This window comes from Dermacentor andersoni, chromosome 2 (genome assembly GCF_023375885.2).
Source record: "Dermacentor andersoni chromosome 2, qqDerAnde1_hic_scaffold, whole genome shotgun sequence".
NCBI classification, from domain to species: domain Eukaryota; kingdom Metazoa; phylum Arthropoda; class Arachnida; order Ixodida; family Ixodidae; genus Dermacentor; species Dermacentor andersoni.
In genome coordinates this window covers 40458695-40478415 of record NC_092815.1, presented here as the reverse complement: position 1 = coordinate 40478415, position 19721 = coordinate 40458695, and the positions used below count along the sequence as shown (strand labels likewise).

The 19721-nt window shown below is 43.3% G+C and overlaps 1 protein-coding gene across 1 annotated transcript in view; it reads left to right on the top strand.

The window, feature by feature from the left end:
- The first annotated feature begins 73 nt into the window (after window positions 1-73).
- Window positions 74-19721, top strand: part of LOC126542405 (formimidoyltransferase-cyclodeaminase-like) — a 37438-nt gene continuing 17790 nt past the window's right edge. Inside the window, exons 1-10 of the mRNA XM_050189464.3 lie at window positions 74-1546; window positions 3783-3966; window positions 5552-5680; window positions 5766-5854; window positions 7959-8138; window positions 8743-8862; window positions 9593-9742; window positions 11268-11456; window positions 15493-15654; window positions 17782-17825. Of these exons, the coding sequence (XP_050045421.1) occupies window positions 1490-1546; window positions 3783-3966; window positions 5552-5680; window positions 5766-5854; window positions 7959-8138; window positions 8743-8862; window positions 9593-9742; window positions 11268-11456; window positions 15493-15654; window positions 17782-17825 (1304 nt within the window). The 5' untranslated portion in view covers window positions 74-1489. The remainder of the gene's footprint in view (window positions 1547-3782; window positions 3967-5551; window positions 5681-5765; window positions 5855-7958; window positions 8139-8742; window positions 8863-9592; window positions 9743-11267; window positions 11457-15492; window positions 15655-17781; window positions 17826-19721) is intronic.

Here is a 19721-nt window from a genome sequence, read left to right as displayed (position 1 = left end):
CAATGAGCTATACACACTTGTAAAGCTGGTGTACCTAATGTGAACACACTTTAAGCACTATTGCAGTTTCTTTTTGCAGAACTGCAGCTTTCTGGTAACATGCACCACCATGCTAATGCTGCACGAGTACAGCGGCTAAAATAAAACTGCTTAAGTAGCAAACTTTGGCCAGCACAATGGACAAGGCAACTGTGCAGGACTGGCACTGCAAAACTCTGCATGCAGTTCCAACTAATTCGAAAAATGTCACTCGTGCATGTGTCATCAAGGTCCGGAGTGATTGTACATTCTGAACAACAAAATATTTTGTTGTATATTGGTTGTTGCCCTGCATATATGATAATGGCTGTCGGCTGCGCTAGATAATGACATGCGTATATGTGGTGTACATTGTGCTCTCCCGGCATAATCGTGCAATTTCGGCCTGTTTGTCTTGGGAGGTTACCCATTACCCGCGGCTACCTGGAATAAGGCCGCCGCCCACCTAGGCTTGCTCAGAATAAAAGTATGTTTTATGTATAGTGGGCAAAGAGCATTCGCCGAGGGGCAGTCGGCGATTTCTCGTACATTAAGGACATAAGCTGGGTTTCAAAGAAAGCGCGCTTGTGTGCATGCAGCATGAGAATACAGAACATGGTAGAGATCATTGTGGAGCAGCCACGCGCAAAAGGCTTCTCGTGGAAGCCGCTTTCAAATGGGTCGGCAGATGTGGCATTTTTCACAAATATCGATGGGCGCTGCCCCACGTTCGAGTCTGGATGGTGGCGAAACGCTTAACGGAGCAGCTTCGCGACGCACCCGCGCGCGGCTGCTTCGAGCGGACGTCACCGGCGCTTTCAGTAGGTCCGTACGATGTTTTCACCTTCCAGCGGCACTGCTGTGCTAACAGCGCGGTGGTTGCCTGAGGGGGGCATTCAAGGGCTGATAAGAACTCTGGCGCCGGAGCACCGGCCAGGGACGGGCCTGTTATCACCTCCCACAATTTGCTAATGGCTTTCGGAAGATGCTCAGTGTCACTTTTGCCACTTTTACTAGAAAGCAACCGTAAGCAGCCTATCTCTTGAGAGAGAGAGAGAAAGAAAGAAAAGCAAAATAATAAAGTGATCTACATCTGGAAAAAATATGTGCACGATGTCGTGCTCGGAGAATAATTGGTATGCACCACTGTCATCTGCACAGCTAAGTAACTTCGTTGTGGCGTGGGTTGACAGGCTCAACGCATTCCACCAGCCCAGTTTAAATTTAAATTAAAAAGAAAATAATAAAAAAAACTAGCAAACTAAGGCACGATTGATTTACGGCGCCAATGCCTGGATGGCGCTGCCGTCACTTGACGCTTCGCGTGTGTTACAACCCAGGCGGCGCCGCTGCCGCTGCTACCTGTGACAAGGTTCACTAGCAGACGATAAGCGTAACAACCACTTCTATGTGTAGCACTCCTTCCAGCCACCGAAGAGCCTGCATCGTTTCCAATTAGCACTGCTCCAACATGCGTACAAAGATCGTGGAATGCGTGCCCAACTTTTCTGAGGGCCAGGACCAAGAGGTGGGTGCTCCTAAATTTCCAAAGGTGTGGTCGGTTTCACTCGGTTTGCGCATCGCTGGCCGGTGAAGTTGCGTTGGCTCGGTGATTTTGCACACACACACGATGTATGTTTCGCGCGACTACAGTGCTTCAGGTATGCTCAGCACCTCGCGTGGTAAACATTTGTGCGCAGGTGGGGTTTATATGCATGCTTTCGCGTATACCCTACCGGGTCGAAACCGCGGCTTTTCGAAATTCATCTGAAAGTCAAGTAGATTTCTCCCTACGTGATTAACTTTATTTGTTCGCGTGCCCGACAATTTACTTTTGAAAATTGCTAAACATGTGTAGATATGCTTAATCTAGCTCAGTTCCAAAATTTTATAGGTCGATCAACATGTTTCATGTCAAACCGATACATCTCTACAGTGCTCTCAAGAAATTTCGAGCAGTACGGAGATTTTAACGAAGTGATAGGAGGAGAGGTCGGCCAGAAGACCCGCTGACGAGTGTGCACGTGCTGAATAAAAGTCTTCAAGAGCAGTACTGCAGTCAAAAGTTGACCAGATTTCTAGCTTAAACGTAAATTTGACTGCTAGCTGGCTTAATGTATGTCAACAAAGAGCCAGCTTGATGCTTCCCTTAGGATTTGTTGTGCAGGCGCGCAATCTGTAGATTGTCGTTCTGAAAGGCTCTATGTGCGAATAACTGCAGCATCGTGAAAATAAATTAAGATGGCAACGGAATATCGGTATCCTCGCTCGACAACAGAGAGAGAGAGAGAGACAGACAAGGTCACCATGGTCAAGGCTATGTTGAAAACAAAGTGGCCAAGCTAATCCAGGCGGGATGGAAGAGATGATAGGATATTTGCTTCATTAACCTTTTTTGCAACTACCAGCAACATTGTAAGCTAGGCAAAGTTTACAATTAGGCACTGGTAACGAAGCACAATACAATTCATGGAACAAAGGAACTCCAATATCTAGAAGTAGCCAAAATTGAGCTCCTTACTTGAGTTTGTATAGCGACAGTAAGAAGACAAGGTTCAATAGAGTCGACTATAGTTGAATTCGCATTGTATGATGAGAAGCAACAAGGCAGCATAAGAATTCAATAACTGAAAATTGATACTGGTGGCAAAAGAAAGGAAGGTCAGCCTAAGAGGAAAGGGTGAAATACCATCCGTAAAGGTATACTGCATGAACACCATGAAGCTAACAAAGGATTGAGTGGATAAGTGACAGGGCAAAGTGCGGGTGAACACTTAAAGCAGCAACCCAACATAGCAAGGGACAGAGCTGACGGAGAAAAACCCAGCCATATTGAACCATAAGCATATACCTGAAGGAATAGGCTGGTAGTCTTAAAGTTACAACAGTGCATCGATTAGACCAAGAGTGTAATTTCTGGTGACTTGTTTCTTGTGTGCAGCATGTGTGTTTTAGCTTTACCAAGTGCATATCCATGTGCAAAAGTAACAGAGCACACTTGCACCAATATTTTATATGCAATTGCACAGCATGTGACATTGTCACTGTTCTTTATTGCTTATGGTGTAGAGCCGTTCCTAAACATTATAGTGAAAAGGGATCAGTAGAGTTCAGCGATTTCTACAGCTCCGGACTCATTTACCACAATGGCAGGAGGCTCTCACAACAGGGCATTGTCACTTTCACAAGAACAACTTTGCGATGGGCATGTTATCTTCACCCGCTACGTTATTGCCTGCTGTGGCTCGAGCTCCTGAAATGTACACACAGACGTTGCCATTGTTATAGTCTGCGTAGCGCACTGAACTTTGCAGAAATTGCTAAGATCCAAAGATACGTGATAGCACAGCCATAAACACATCCAGTTCACAACTCCGCATTGCCACAGAGGCACGAGTTTGACTCCCAGTGCCAGCAGCAGGCTTTATTGTTTTTCTTTTGCAATATGGTCAGGTCGATACTGAGAATGAGATGGTGACCTGATGATTATGATGACACTATAGATGACAACGGTGTAACGAAAAGTACAGATGAAGAAGGCTAACCCAGTTTCAAGATTTTAACTGCTGTTGCAGTGAAAAGCTATAGCAGTGGTAATAATTTTGCTGGTTCACTTGATAATTAAATTGGAAATGAGAGATAATGGATTCCTAATGTTTCACACTGGTGCACAAGAAGATTGAGTGCTGTTGTGCTGTTCTTAAGCGTAGTCAAATGACGACAAATCGCTAACTGTATCACCCCTTTTGTCAACTTAATTCCAGGTTATTGACGAGATAACAAAAGCCATCAAGTCGACGCAAGGCGTGTCATTGCTGGGTGTCGATCCAGGTTCTTCAACCAACCGAACTGTGTACACATTTGTGGGCTCACCTGATGCAGTCATCCAGGGAGCACTCAATGCTGCTAGGGTTGCCTACAAACGCATTGATATGACAAAGCATAAAGGTAAAGTAGCTGAGATGCCCACTGATTTACGTGCCAGACTAGTTTTGGGAATATATGCAGAATTTATGATTAACTTTAAAACAAAGATTGACCCAACAAAGACCTAGGACGGTGAACTTCTCCTCTTGCATGAGTTGCCTGCTGCCGGGTGCACAAGGTATTTGAACACATTAGGATGACTTCACGAATGGCAACAATATTTCAGGCAAGAACTGAAATATTCATTCCAAATTTTCTCTGTTGTTTCTTTCACTGTTGGTTTGCAAGACTGCTGAATTAAACTATAAATAGTCTCAATTACTGAGTGAATTTGGCTTTGATAAGGGCTGCATGCTCGGATCAGATAATTCATGTTGATGTTGGGCAGTGGTTGCACAATAGCTGTCTTTAGTGGGTTTTCAGCATTGTTTGGGTCTTTGTTAGACTGTCTCAGTGACGCTCCCCATACAACGCAGTGTAGCAAATTTGTATTGGGAACGAGGATGTCACATTGTGGGGGGGAGGGGGCATAAACTTACAGCAAGCCACTTTTGGGATGCATAGGTCCTGTGGGAACAAGAAAATGTATTACTTAAGAGTAGTGCCTAACGACATCATGCGCAGAAACCTTGGCTGTTCACTCTACCACTTGAAGCTGCTCCACAATGGTTATATAATTAGCATTTCAGGGTTCTCATTCATCATGGTGTTCAGCTGCTGGAGAAAACCAACCACCAGAAATGGCATATGACCACTGGCAGTGCTTATTTCTCTTTGGCAAATATGACGGTTGGCTATAAAGTGTTCTCACCCAATAAATAAAGGAATTGGTGACATTTAAGAAGGTCGCGATCTCAAAGTCCACTGTAGTCAGCGTATGAGGAAGACTATGACAGTGTACAGCTTTATCCTGTGTATCGAATTGGAGGCTGATATCACAAAGTAAATGTCCTGGATAGGCCACAAGCAGGTGGCTGAAGACAAAGTTGAATGCCTAGACTGATATAATAGGAATATTATGTCTATGGTGGTTCAAAGCTGTGGCCTCAAATACCTCGCATACCCAATATATTAGTCAGAGCTTTTGTAACTGTACTTTGTAAATAATCTTCATTGTAACTACTGCTTCACTTGTGCAACATTGTAGTAATTGCTTGCCAATGCTAACACAATATTGCAGTGCTGGCCATTATGGCTTGTAGCCCGTGTAAAATGGCCAGTTTGTCATAGTACTGTGCTCATCCTTCAAAACACTCATTGCATTATAAAGCCACATATTGCATGTCTTTAAATCTTATATGAGCAACTTGTACCCTGTATCTTTGTTGCAATGTAGTTAACACTGAAGCATTATTTTCAAATATAAATATACATCTTTGTGTTTAACGTACCATTGTTTAAGTGCAGCAATGCAATTACAGTTGCTTTTTGGCAAGACTTTATTCCGGCTTGTCTTGTGGGGTCAATATGTTAAATGATCTTTGATTCTAGCATTGGGTGTTTCAGCTGGAGTACCTTTTCACTATAGCCTGCACAGTATATTATGTTACTTGGCCAGCATGTGTTACAAGTGTTAAGTTAGTTTATTTTTATTGTGCTTATACAGGAGAGCATGCCAGGCTGGGAGCACTAGATGTGTGCCCATTTATTCCTGTTCAAGGCGTTGAGATGGAGGAATGTGTCTATTGTGCCAGAAAGTTTGGAGAGAAGCTTTCAGCAGAACTGAATGTGCCTGGTATGTATCACTTACACTGATTTATTGTGCGTGACCACTTTGCCCAGCAAAGTAACTATATTAGCTGCCACTTCTTTTCTTGCAGTTTACCTCTATGGCTTTGCAGCACAGCAGGACTACAGGCGTAGTGTGCCACAAATTCGTTCAGGCGAATATGAAGGACTCTGCGAAAAGGTAATAGACTTCTCTGTCGCATACCAAATAAAAATGTTGTTGATGTTCCCAACCTGAGCAAACAGTTAGATAAGAAACCACACGCTACAGGCAAAAATACAAAGAAGAGCTTTGAGGAAGGTCCGTGAAATGGCAGACTGGCACCAATGTAAATGGTTCCTCAGCATGTTTGGGCTCTGCAAGCAAACAAGCATATAGTGTGTCAAATATAGTGATATAGTCTGCAGAATAGTACACCAAGGTACACTGTAGCAATGGCTGAAAATGCAAACAAAAGCATATGCACACCGTTATTTCCAGAGTAGTTAGTTTCCTTGCCAGCAGAGACGATGTCACAACACTCGCTTACATGTCTCAGGTCTAACCTGCAGCACACGAATGGCCAGTAGTAACAGAAACTACATGGGGATTACCATGAAACACAGAGTGCGCAAGACAACCACCAGAAATTCTCAGCACGACAAAATAAAAAGGTTGTGCCCGCCGCAGTGGCTTAGTGGCTATGGCATTGCCCTGCTGGGTTGTGTGTTTCACATGGTCGAAATTAACCCAGGGCGCTCTACTACAATGTCCCTTATAGTCCACTGCGCAGCTTAAAGATGTTGAACCCACAGTGTAGGCTAGGGAGAGAGAAAAAATGAGGGGGGGGGGAGTGAAGTAAATGTCACATGGAAGAAGGCAAAGAAGGGATATCACTTGGAGATGCTGGCCGAAGAAACGAGAAGGAGAGCATCTGCTGCAGGAAGGGCAATCAGCCTTGATACAACATTGCCTCACGACATTTAATTTGGTTTAACTGCCACTATTGCTGAACAATTTTTAATGGTTGAAAGCTCCCTTGACTGTGATTATGTCTTCCAATGCAATACCTGGCGAGGGATCCTTTTAGTGCAAATGGTTGGTATTGAAGTTTCACAAATTAATACGAGTAAGAGGCTGCTGGCATACCAACTCTAGTTTTCTCTGGATATGTCGCATTCTTTTTGTGAAATGTTCAATTTACATAGCTCGAGTGGCAGTTTGTGATGATTCATTTTGTTTTAAATCATTCATATCAATATTCATTACGCCATGAGACCAATCCGACTGATAACTACACTGCAGTGGCACCCAAGTCAACGAAGAAAGGTGAAAAAAAAATGACAAATGAAATGTGTCATTACAAAATGTGGTCTTTTGTGACTTTCTGTCAGTGCATCAGACGTTTGTGATCTAATCTTTTGCCTTTGGCTTTGGCTAGGTTAAGTTAGTGAAACATGTTTTGAGGATTTTGAAGGGCCTTTGAAAAGGTAAGCATTAGAGATTGCTGTTACTATTGTAAGTGACTTTACTCAGCAAAGCCAAAAACTGAAATTAAGAAAAGTGTGGTGTGTTTTATCAGATTAAAGGTCTGAGCATGTCAGCCATGATCACCCATGTCACATATGTAAACAGTCACAGTTTGCATGTTCAGCATCATAGCTGAGACACTAAAGCCCTTAGCAGCTGTTTCATAACAAAACATGCAGGAGCGTCAGCTGTAGAATTTAGCAGCAACATTATTTGAAATGCAGCTATCTTGGCACATCTAGTGCATCTTGTAATTGTTGTTGGTTCACACACACTCACAGCACTCTTTGAAACAAGTAGGCAAGGTCATTTTACTATTTTACTGTGTGCAGCATGTTATTGAAGCCATCAGGAGCAAATATTTGAATGTCAAAAGAACCTAAAATAAGTGCTCTTAAACTTAAATGGCGTGACAACCAGCCATTCATTTGGCTTAGGGGCTATAGACTGTTGTTCCATAGAACAAGGGTTCAGTTCTTTTTCCAGTTACCACATTCTCATGCAGGCATAAAACAAAAAAATATTTGTGTACGAATGTCCTGGTGTACCTCAGTATCACAAATGTAGATTGTTTAATGCTAAATACAGTCCTGCCAACTTGACGATGTCCTTCTACTAGAAGAGATTGCTTAGTGTTTTCCAGGAAAGATCTGCTCTCACATCTCATCACTGCTTTGTTTTGAAAACATGAGTGGTTTGAGAGTTCTTTCTTAATGAGAACGAGGCACCATTTGTGTGTGGCATGCAGCAACTGTTGAGTTCTATGCTTACACAGATCCTAAAGCCTGAATGGAGACCCGACTATGGACCGGCAGAGTTTGTGCCACAGTGGGGAGCCACCATGTCAGGGGCTCGCAAGTTTCTCATTGCATACAACATCAACATCCTCTCTACCAAAGAGCAGGCACACCGCATTGCACTCGACATACGAGAGGAAGGAAGGGGCAAGGGCCAGGTAAGAAAACTGGTAGCTAGTAATTTATACACAATTTTAAAAGCATAGGTTTGTTTTTGGAGTTGGATGGATTTTGATGGTGTGGATGGTGGTCGGACAGCATTACTGAAGACGTTAAGTTTAGCATGAATATTTATTTGTGCTGTTCAGTGGGTTCAGATGCTGTAGAGAAAAGAGAGTGAGCGATGAGGAGAGGGAGAGGTTTTGGTGCAAGCGGTGATGTCATACCGGGAGGGGAGGGCGCTCTGACAGTTGATTGGCACAAGCAATGGCATCTTTAGGCCACCGTGATGGTGTGGATACAGCACGCTTGAAACCCCACAGTGCATGGGATCTGCAAGAAATGCTGTCATATGAGCTGTTGATATAGGAATACTGTAACTATGCTGTCAGTGCACCGTGGTTAGGGCCAGTTTTGAAACAGAGAAATGGTAAGGACACATTTGGCATCTCGGCAAGCATGTTAACTTGGCACCATTGCACGAAAGTGTTGTAAGGACCTCCTAGTGATAGCACAGCTCTCAAAAACTTAGTTTTCTTTCTTTTCAAAATTTGTTCATCGCTTCCAGACTCATGTGACCAAACATACCACTTCTTCTTGCAGCCTGGTCTTCTCAAAAGCACACAAGCTGTAGGCTGGTGGCTCGAAGAGAACAACATTGCACAAGTGTCAGTGAATGTCCTGGACCATGACATAACACCAGTTCATGCTGTGTATGAAGAGGTAAGAGCCACTGTTGCATCTTCCAGCGGTTGTAACATGAGCTGAATGTGTCATGACACACTACAAGCTTTCATTTGTGGACTCTAATTTGCAAGTGTGCTAGTGTCATCATAAATTCTGCAGGCTTAGGCATGTGCAGGGTTATTTATTGGTGTAGCATAACCCTCATGGCAGTGATACTTTCCCTACAACAATGCCTCCTCTAGATACTGTTCGCTTCATACTGGCTAGCTTCTAAAACCAGCAAATCTCCCAAACAGCAGTGCTTTTTAGAATCATGGCTGGAGGAATTAGGCCCTTGCACTCTCAATTTGGTGTGCTTAATTGCATGAGCCTTTAAGTGCTGCCTGGTCTTCTAAAAAACATACAGACGATGGGCTAGGTCTAGCTAGCTTGAAGTGAAACATGACCGTGATGTCTTTATGTTCAGTGCCTGCTATAAGATGGAACTTTAGGATGAAAAATCTTGCTGTCCTCAACTCCCATCTTTGTATTGTTTTTGAGACATCTATTGTCCTGACATTCACTCACGATGAAAATATTGAACCTGTGCACACATATTGTGCATCAACTGTTCAAAATTACCTGTTTTTCTTTTTTGAAGGTCACATTAATCTTATGAAGACTAGGTTGTGCGAGGCAGGTTTCTGCAAGCCTATGTCTGTGAGCACTGTTCTCCTACAGTATGACTTGTCTTGTCGTGTCATGATTTCTTTGCACTCTTTTTCAGATCGCAAGAATTGCAAAGTCATTAAAGCTAGCAGTAACAGGCTCGCAAATAGTGGGCGTCGTTCCTCTAAAGGCCATATTGGCAGCAGCCGAATTCTACATGAAGAAGGAGAACCTTTTTGTTCTCGAAGAGGACCAGAAAGTCCACCTGGTGAGCAGCTGTCTCTATAATCGAATGAGAGCAATACATACGTGCTCATATTTATCTTGACATGCACTGCAAAGTATATATGGCTTGTGCTCTTAGTTTTCACAAGCACTTGTGATTGTTTTGATGTAATTACTAGACTGCTTCTATAGCACAGAAATTTTGTTAACTTTGACTTAATCATTCTTGAGGTTAGATATGTCTGATTAATTTTGACAAAAGGTGTTAGGATGAGCTCATAACTTTTTCGTAATCTGTGCAAATCCTCTGTCTAAATAAAAAAAATTTAAAAATGAAGGATGGTACATGACACGCTATAACAGTATGTACATTGAGAAGTAGGGACATCACAGAGCATAAAACATACACCATAAAACACAGACCATCCAAGTGTATTTGTGACCAAGCCTTTATGAACTTACATTGTAGCAACTGGAGATGCCTATTGCACAAATAAGCACAATTATAATCTACATTATTACGACAACAGGAATGTAGCTGCAGTGAGATATTGGAGCACTGACAGCAGTTGTCGTGTGCAGAACTTGTTATTCCAAAGTAGTTGGAAGCGTGTGTGGAGGGTGAAGCAGACTGATCATGCTGTGCTTCATGCTTCTCTGCATTTCTTTCCTCGGCCACACGTAAGTGCTTAGTGCCACAACACCAGCAATAATGCAATGAGATAGGACAGTTAACAGTGTTTTTTTTATGGCGATGCCTCAGGAGTGGGACAGTGTAAGCCACAAGGAGAAATACTGGAGAAAATCAGACCACAGAAAAGAGCAACTATTATTTGTTGATAAAGATGGCCTTGAATATTGCAAATCAGTTTTGTAGAAGTCCACAGTGAGGAGGAAGATTCAGGAAAGGGAAAACTGGCATGATCCTGAATTCGATTCTCAGACCAGGATAAATTTCTTTACAACTGCAAACATTTCCTCCTAAGAAAGAAGTACGGGTTTCCTTTGTAGCTTTGGGCTACAGTCGGGTGGATGCCAATTTTCCCCTTTCATCATTTACAAATGATCTAGGGACCATTCTATTAATCAGATGGCAGTTAGGTTTGTGTCAGTGTCTAATGAAATATAAGCTTAAAAACCTCATGATGAGTATTGGATCTTCTTTTATTGAGCATACACATCAGGCAAAGCAATTTTCTGCATGCCACTGATAGTTTATTTTTCTAAGCAGCTGGGACTACTGGCAAGAAGAGATACAGAGAGGATATGCATTCAAGAGTGAAGAATGAGCAGTGGAATAAGAGAGAGCAAGCTTGCACTGTTTATTCTAGGCATTGTGTATATATCATGCAGTGTAGAGTGAGAAGCAAAGGGAGATGGGAGAAGAATGTTTAGGCTTTGAGGTGATCCAATGCATGTGGTTCGAGTAACACTACTGCTGGTCCAAGTGATGAGCTGGCAGTACAGTTTTAACACTGTTCTTCTGTGCGGCTACAATTATTGCATACTTCTGGTGGTGAAACGGATGTGGTTCTTAACACCACCTCTACATTCTGTTCATTGTGCAGGCCATCAACCGGCTCGGCCTCAATTCACTCGGTCCATTCGATCCGTCGGAGCGCATCATTGAATACATGCTGCCTGACGACAGGCTGGGGCCATTGGCGCAGAAAACCTTGTGCCAGTTCATCCACGTAGTCGGAGCCAGGACACCCACACCGGGTGGCGGTTCTGTTGCTGCTGCTGTAGCCTCTCTCGTATGTACTCTGTGACCTATTCGCCTGTATTACCAGCTTCAACCTTCCAGAGAAAGCTTGATCTGTGCAGGCTATTTAACACCTTGAGATGATTGTTTCAGTACAAAGGGTAGCACTTGAGAAAAAGTAAAGAAAAATGCTACAACTTTGTGTTGTCCTTTCTGTGTTTCTCTCAAGTCCCCATATTTTGTGCCTTTAAATATCTCATAATTGTCAGCCGAGTTAGCTTTATGACCTACTTGTCACAGTGGCTGTAGATGTAGCATTTCAGCTGCTGATCATGAAGTTATGTGTTTGCTTTCTGACTGCTCTGGCTGAATTCCACTAGTAACAGAGTAGAGAGTGCACTCAAGGTCTGGTGGTTGGAATTATCGAATTTACTCACATAAGACCTGCATCTTTTACTGACTGTTAAAAGGCCCCTCACCAGGCCCCATAACAAATTTTGGTTATATGCTGGAAGTTGTTAAGTGTCCTCTAGGCAGCGTTGTGCTGCAAAAAAATTTTCAATCCAGTTCATTAATAGCCGAGATAGAAACATTACAGTGCCACGAACCCATGATTTCAGGAGGCCAGCTCCAGTGCCAAGCGAGACACTCTCTCCACCCGCGCCGTCTAGCTTCCGCAAGTGAAATTCCTTCCCTGCATTATCTCATACCGGACCTCAAGGATCGCATGATGCATACGTCACGGGCCCCACCTTCATTTTTTTTTCCTCCTCGCTTTTTTGCAGTGCAACACACTTCCACTGACGGTGTCGCACATGAGCTGTTGTGATTGTCTCGTTTCGTGCAGCACACGATTTTGTGCATTGTGCACAAGGACACCTGACTAGAAATATAAGTCAGTGCTACACGAATACTGAGGCAGACACAAGCGGATCGCAGAGCGTGATCACATGCTGGAACATGGTGGAAAATGGCATAGTTTCGGTACCTGCGCACGTGACTGCACGTCTGTGGGAACAAGCAGATCAGGCGGAAGCACATCCCTCTTGCTTCGGTGCGAAGTAGAACAAAAAACACGCAGGCATTCTGTTTGCATGTTTTATTATTTCTCTAAGCTTTACTTCATCTATTCAAGCAACATATTACGCAAATAACAGATGTTGTCTTGAATAATTCTCGAAGTCACGTGTCACCATGAGCGACGTCACAGTGCAAACACGTGCACATACGTGCACTAGCATGTGTACGTCATCTTCCGGCTTGGAGCTCGGCAGCTGTGAGGAAAAGGGAAAACAGTGTTCGGTTTGAAGTTTCAGGTCTTTCTGCGCCACGTAGCAATGTAATACTTTGCAGGCACAATCGTTATCGCACAATGTATGCTGTGCGCTTGTCAGCTCTAAATGGCTAGACCTGGTGAGGGGCCCTTTAAGTGGTGCAGTGTGAAGCACGACAGAGGAACTCGGAAGTCTTTTTACTGAAGCTTTTACTGAAGTTTTGATAGGGTTTTTGTATTACACAAATCAGATTTATGACTACCTTCCATCACAGCATGCTTAGCTGCTCATGACAGCTGCTGCACAATATATGTAAGCACTACACGCTGTAGTGATCCACTGTAAAAATGTTAATCAAGATTCTCTGCTGTCATGCATGCACTGGTGCAAGTACCTTTTAGCGAAACTACTTTCATTTTCAAAATATTTTAGCTCCAAGATGGGAAGTGTGGGCCTTACATGGCCGTAGGCCTTGCATGAGTCAATACGGTTGTCAACCTTCACAACAGCATCCCTCATAGCCCAGGTGTACATTTGGAGCAGTCAGTTTTAAAGAATATGAACTGAGATGCCATAAACTTGTATACCGTAAACAGTATGCCACTAATATCTAAACTGAGGAAATAGTCTTCAGGTAACCTGCAATAAATGCATGGTGTAGGCCATTATTAAATGAGGATCAACCCATTAGCTACAGATGCACCATTGGCATTATGGGGCATGCATTGCACTGATGCTTTAAATCTAGTTAATTGATATTGAGTTGCTACTAGTCACATTTAACGAGAGCTTTGGTGAAGTAGTTGACAAAGAACAACAGGCAGGCTCGTGTGTATTGTAATGTGTAGGTGTGGGTACGTGCACAGACCCTGCTGTTGTACGGGCTTCTGTATTTACAGGGTTGCAGCTCTGTGAATGTAGATGGACAGTTCATTCCTCTGCTAACTAATGAACATTATTCTTCACTTGAGTCTGCTGCTTTTATATTTGTGCTCTTGCATTTAAATGGCTACATTATTCTTCAAAACATGTGAGTGATGTAGAAACAGAATGTTGGATTTTCTAAGGTTGCAAGTTGAGGAGCAGTGGCATGGGGAATAGGCGATGTCCAAAACCCGAGGTCTGTGAAGTGTTTCCGACTCCTTAAATTGCTTCCACCTAATTCAGCCAGCAAAAGCATAGCCTTTAGGATCCGCATATTAAATCGAGAGGGTGCCACTCTGTGGGGGATAATGGGACTCCTTAAAGGGACATTAAAGGCAAATATTAAGTCACGCTATAGTGATAGATTAGTGTTCGAGAGTCTCTAAGGCGTCAATATTATCACGAACAGAGTCTTCATAATAAAGAAATTGAGGTAAATGCAGGACATGATTAGAGACTCCCCCGTGACATTCAAATCCTTGCCCGATGATGAAAGCACTCCTCAGTTAAATACTTTCACTAGTACTGAACCACTCGTTGCAAAAAACATCCTTGCATTGTATTATAAGACAAAATAAAATGCAACTTGTCCAGTTCTATTTTATTTTTAGAAAAAAGAACTCATTGAAATTATTCTTGACAGCGACGTGGGCAGTCGAAAGGTTTCGTTTTCGCTCGACTCCGTGCCACCCAAACTTTCGCGTTTCAGTAATTCATTATCACATAGTGCTGTGCTGGTTTTGCTGGCTCGTGAAACTCGCACAAACTGCAAGTAGCAGAGAATTCAACTTCTATGTGATGTGGTGGGATGCCCGAACAATCTACGCCACCTGTCCTAGAAGCAGCTGCGAATCCACCGCTCTGTCTTGGCTTGGTACCGCCATCTGTCGCGCTCTGTTTTACTCACCGATGGGCAGCAAAGGGTGGCGATGGCATATACAACTTCACCACTCCGCTGATTGGGTGGCGGGAGACTTGAACTTCGAAAAAGGTGTTCAGGCCCTTCATATGCAATTTCGGCGTAAACTAAGCCTTTCCTTGGCATGAAACAAGCGTTGTGAGGTTTCTAGAATGATATTTAAACAGTTCATGTCAACTTAGTATTTGCCTTTAGTGTCCCTTTAACACATACAGCAGAGAAATCAGTGGCAGGACTTTGCAAGGTTCTGAAAGGCTGCACATTCCAGTTTGATGCTGTGTTGGATTATCCTTATGGCTGCTCATTCCTTCCTAGTGCAGGCATTTGTCTCTACAGGTTTAACCTTGCAACTGTCCTTTTTATTTTTGTTTGAACAAACATGTCATAAGGTCTCTTTTGACCACAAGATAATTGCATCGTTTGAACAAACTGTCACACAGCTGTATACACACCTGACCAGGTGGGCTGCCAAGCAATGTTGCATTTTGGAGCTTCTGTGGCACACCTGGTGTTTCGAAGCTGTGGAGCATGAAGGCCAGAAGGCCATGAAGGCTAGCCGTGACTTGGCCTGGTGGCTTAGTGGCTGTGGAGTTCTGCTGCTGAGCAAGAGGTCACGAGCTCAATTCGCAGCCATGGTAGCCACATTTCAACATGGGTAGAATACAACAACTCTCATATACTTAGATCTGGGAACATGTTAAAGAAACCCAGCCGATTGAAATTAATGTGGAGTCCCCCATCACGGCATCCCTCATAGCCCACATGTTTCTTTGGGATGTTAAACCCCACAGTATGATCAGATTTGATTTAACTCTGCGTGCTGGAAAGACAGTAAGAGCCCTGCTGCACAACTGGGGCTTAGTTTTAGTTTTGTGTGCTGCGGTGGCACGGGAACTGTGAACTCACATGATGTCTACAACAGATCTCACTTTATGCACCACGCTGACCATGTGTGTTGTTATGTATGGCAGGGTGCTGCTCTGGGAGCCATGGTGGGCAAGATGACTTATGGCAAGCGGCAGTGGGAGCGCTACGACGAGCAGATGCGTAGACTCATTCCCATAATGCATCACACCATGGATGAACTGCTGCCCATGGTAGATGCTGACACAGGAGCATTCAACGACTACATGGTGATCTCATTTAATCCTTGCATACTCCATTTGGCTGCACCACCATGAATTCACTTCAGTGCTTATGACGCCTAGTTATCGTTATGGATGCTTGCCATGCATGGGTTATTGTACTCGTGATGAGCAATGGCAAGCAGTGTTGCATGGTTCACATTATTACTGCAGCATTGGTAGTCATTGTGCTGGAAACTGACAGAGTTGAGCCTGTCTCACATGCAGTGACCTCGCACTGTGTTTTTTGTAGCTGTAATTTCCACAAATTCGAACTTCACACAATGTTGTTCTGCAAGCCTTGATCATGGCAGCTGTGATTTCCGCATTTGTGAGCACCTAGCAGAAGAATGAATTATTTTTGCTGTCAGTCTGCTTCAGTAAAAACAAAGTAAAACAAACTAGAAACTGTTATCATGAAACATGTGTTTGTGTTTGAACTTGTTACTCAACCAAAACAAAATATAAGCATGTGAGCCACCATGACGTGTCGACGATCCACGCTGTTATTGCTAGTTCCCCACCTATGCCGCAAGTGTTATTTCGCAGAGAGGTTCAGCCCTCTGATCTTCGAAAAATGACATGCACAAATAGACTGATGGCATATTTGCTGTGCCTGGGAATTCGCAAGTGCGAAATTACACCATGTGAAACAGGCTTTATATGTTTTGTCATTGGCAAAGCCCAATTGTCATTGTTAGTACATTTCGAATGCATGTTACATTTTGTTGCTGAACAAACTGCCACACTGATTGAAATATAGTGCATGAAATATAGTGCACTTATATTGCTTGTTTCTAATGTCATAAGGAATGCGCTGTGGCGGCTGATGGGCCAGAGGCCACATACGATAGGTGAGGATGGCGCATGCTTCTTACAAGTGCATTACCAACTTTGATTGACAGAAAGACTGTCTCCCTCCCAATGACCGACAAAGCCTAGAGTGCCTTTACTTGTAGTGACCAGACTGGAGCAGCATATTCAGCGTCACATTTATTAATACAAATAATTGATTAAGTATTTGTAACATCAGACTTCATAATTGCAAACTTTAGCTAAGCTTCTTTACAGCTATTGCAGGAGTGTGCACAAAGTACAATGCCATCTGCGATAGAAACAAAAGAACTGCGTAGAAGCAGATACTGTGGAATATCATTGATACGATTCTGCAGAATGTGTTTTTCGGGACAAGTTTTTCTTTCCCCTTTTCCCTGCCAACATTCCGTAGGAGCGATGCATTTTCATACGATTCTTGTGATTGCGTTTTCACTAAAAGTTGTAGCTTTATATTCCAGTGTGCTAGCTTAAATAACATTCCAACAACCAAAGAAGAATGTGTTAAGCCCCAGTCACACTGAAGAAAAAATGCGCGCAGTGTGCCACCAGGGCTAAATGCTGATGTGGCAATGCCTCCACATGTACTGGCAGTACATGTGGAGGCATTGAGGGAGGAAACGGCGGCTTCATTTTTTTAAACTTCCAAAAAACCTTTTTTGTGGGCATTTAAAAGAAGGAAGTTCAGTGCAAAGTGACGTGCTATTTAATCATTGGTCAATAAAAGTCCCTTTGTCATTGAGTTTACCACTGCATATGCCTATTTTCAGACTTCGTGGAGACTGCTTTGGATAGTACATTATTCGGATGACACGTCTTATTTTCTGGCCCCCGTGAAAATCGTATCAACGAGATTCCACAGTAGTATAGAAATCAGCTAAACACGGGTTCAAAAGTTATTGTGCCATAACTTAAAAGGATACAGTGTGTACAATTCTTGATCACATTGCACCTAAAGACATTTGAATGAGTTTAAAAATTCTGGCAAGAGCCTATGACTGATTTGAAACCACATTACGATCTTCTCATTATTGATGCAGGTAAGTTTGACTGGTGACATAAAGGCTTACTGCATTTGGTTTGACTGTGTCAACAGACAGACAGATATTCATGTCAATTTGAATACAGTAATAAATCAGACCTTCCACAACCTCAAAGGGCTTGAGTGGCAGCACCTGGCAGAAGGCAAACAATGACAGAAATATACAAAAAAAGAAAATACCGACATTATACGGTTAGTAGTTGTATGTTATCGTTGTAGCTAGTTTCTGCCGCCTGACGCTTCATCGTGCTACTGTGCAGGCTGCTCACAAGTTGCCCAAGAACACCCCCGAAGAGGAAGAAGTGTGAGTACCACTGCATTAAGTTTACACATCAATTCAAATCACGGATGCATATTCACTGCTGTAGGCCAAGCGGGTCACCTTAAGTGGTGTCACCAGCAAATACCATATTTGGATGAATGGAGGTCCTGTAAGGCAAATAAGTAAACTCTTGTTTAAAGATCAAGGAAGGAAAATAGAAATTCTAACGTTTCTGTGCTAATACAAGTGCCTTGAGTTTTAGAGCATGGAACATATTGTTAAAACGCTGTGCACAACATTAAGGAGGAAGAGCATAAGCTTGGCACTGAAGATGACATTAGGGACATGGCTACTTAGCCCTTGTCTTGTAAATAAACTGTAAATAGACCTCCCTGTTTACTTCCTTCTTGTGTCACATTAGAGACTATTGGCTTTGGTTTCTTGTCTTTACTTGGCTACAGTCTGACAAAAATCGATGGCTACATTCCATCGCTATAAACATGGCTGCAACCATGGCTGCATTTTGATAGAAATTATATGCAAGAATGCTGGTGTACTTAGACTTGAGCACACTTCTGGAACGAGAAGCTTTGGAATCAGAATTAATATGCAGCCTTGCTCTGCAGTGTTTCTCATAGCAAAGATGAAGCTTTTGGATGTTAAAAGCAATCACTCGCTCTGGCTGCTTGCCTTTTCGTGCACCTAATGGGGGGCCCTTACATTCTAATTCTGAGCTAGTTGAATATTGAAATTATCAGTTTGGGCAGCCTTTTGTGCCATAAGTAGCACATGGGAGCATACCAGTGAGCTAGCGCTGCATGCTCGAATGACCGTGGACCACATTGCATCTTTCATGTTCCATAGTAGGACATTTAACCAGCGAACACTTAGTGGCTAGATTACTTTTTCACACCTACAAACATGCACAGATCCAGAGGGGATCCTGACCCCTCCCGTCCTTTAAAATTTGTGTGCAGCACCAGCATATGGCACTTGATAAACTCATAAAATCCTTGTTCCCAGCTTTTACTGTTCTTTTGCTCTGGAGAGACAAGGTAGGTTTAATGATTATTGAAGAGAACCGTGCAGCACGTAAAGAACTCGCCGTAAAGAAAGCTGGCACGAATGTCAGACTCTGCTCTCCCCACAAGCACCCGTCATATAAAGATGACAGGGGAAGGGGCTGAGGTGGGGCAGACACAACGTGCCTCGCTGCTCTATATGAGGTGTCCCTCGCTGGTCACTGCCTGTTCGGTGCCAGTAGAACGCATGTGACCGCGTGCATGGTACACCTAACATGTGCACTTAGCGCCACCGTTTGTTCCTCATGTACTTTATTTATTTTAAAGCGAAAGCCTTAAGTGGCTCACAACCCCGATGACCTTGAAAAAAACATAGTCCGGTCCATTGGTACAATAACTATCATCATCAGCAATGGCTCATACCCCACTAAGCAAGCAACAAAATGCAATGGCTCATTCCTCTCGTGATGCAGAGGCTACCAAGCACTCGTCAAAAGGAAGTGTACAGTGTATGCATTCATTGGAATCATGCGTACAACTTACAGAAACACAGCGTCTAGTTGAGTAGTACAAAAAAAAAAAGAACATGTGACCTTCTCAATGTCTCATATCCCCGTAAGCAAGCAAAAAATGCCATGGCTCATACCCTTGTATGGCTGAGGCTGCAAGCGCCCAGCGAAGTGAAGCGAACAGTGCATACATTCATTGAAATCACCCATACTACGCGCAGAACAGCATACATTTCAAGCCCCCTTCTGAGAGGATGCAACATAAAGCCAAAAAGAAACACCATTAGCACGAGTCGGACCCCACTATATGAGCACGCGAAGCCGCAGCTAAGCATCGAAAACGAGCCAAAGAGGCTGAACTAAGAAAGCAGCAACACGACAGTTTGAGACGGTGCATTACCAAGTGT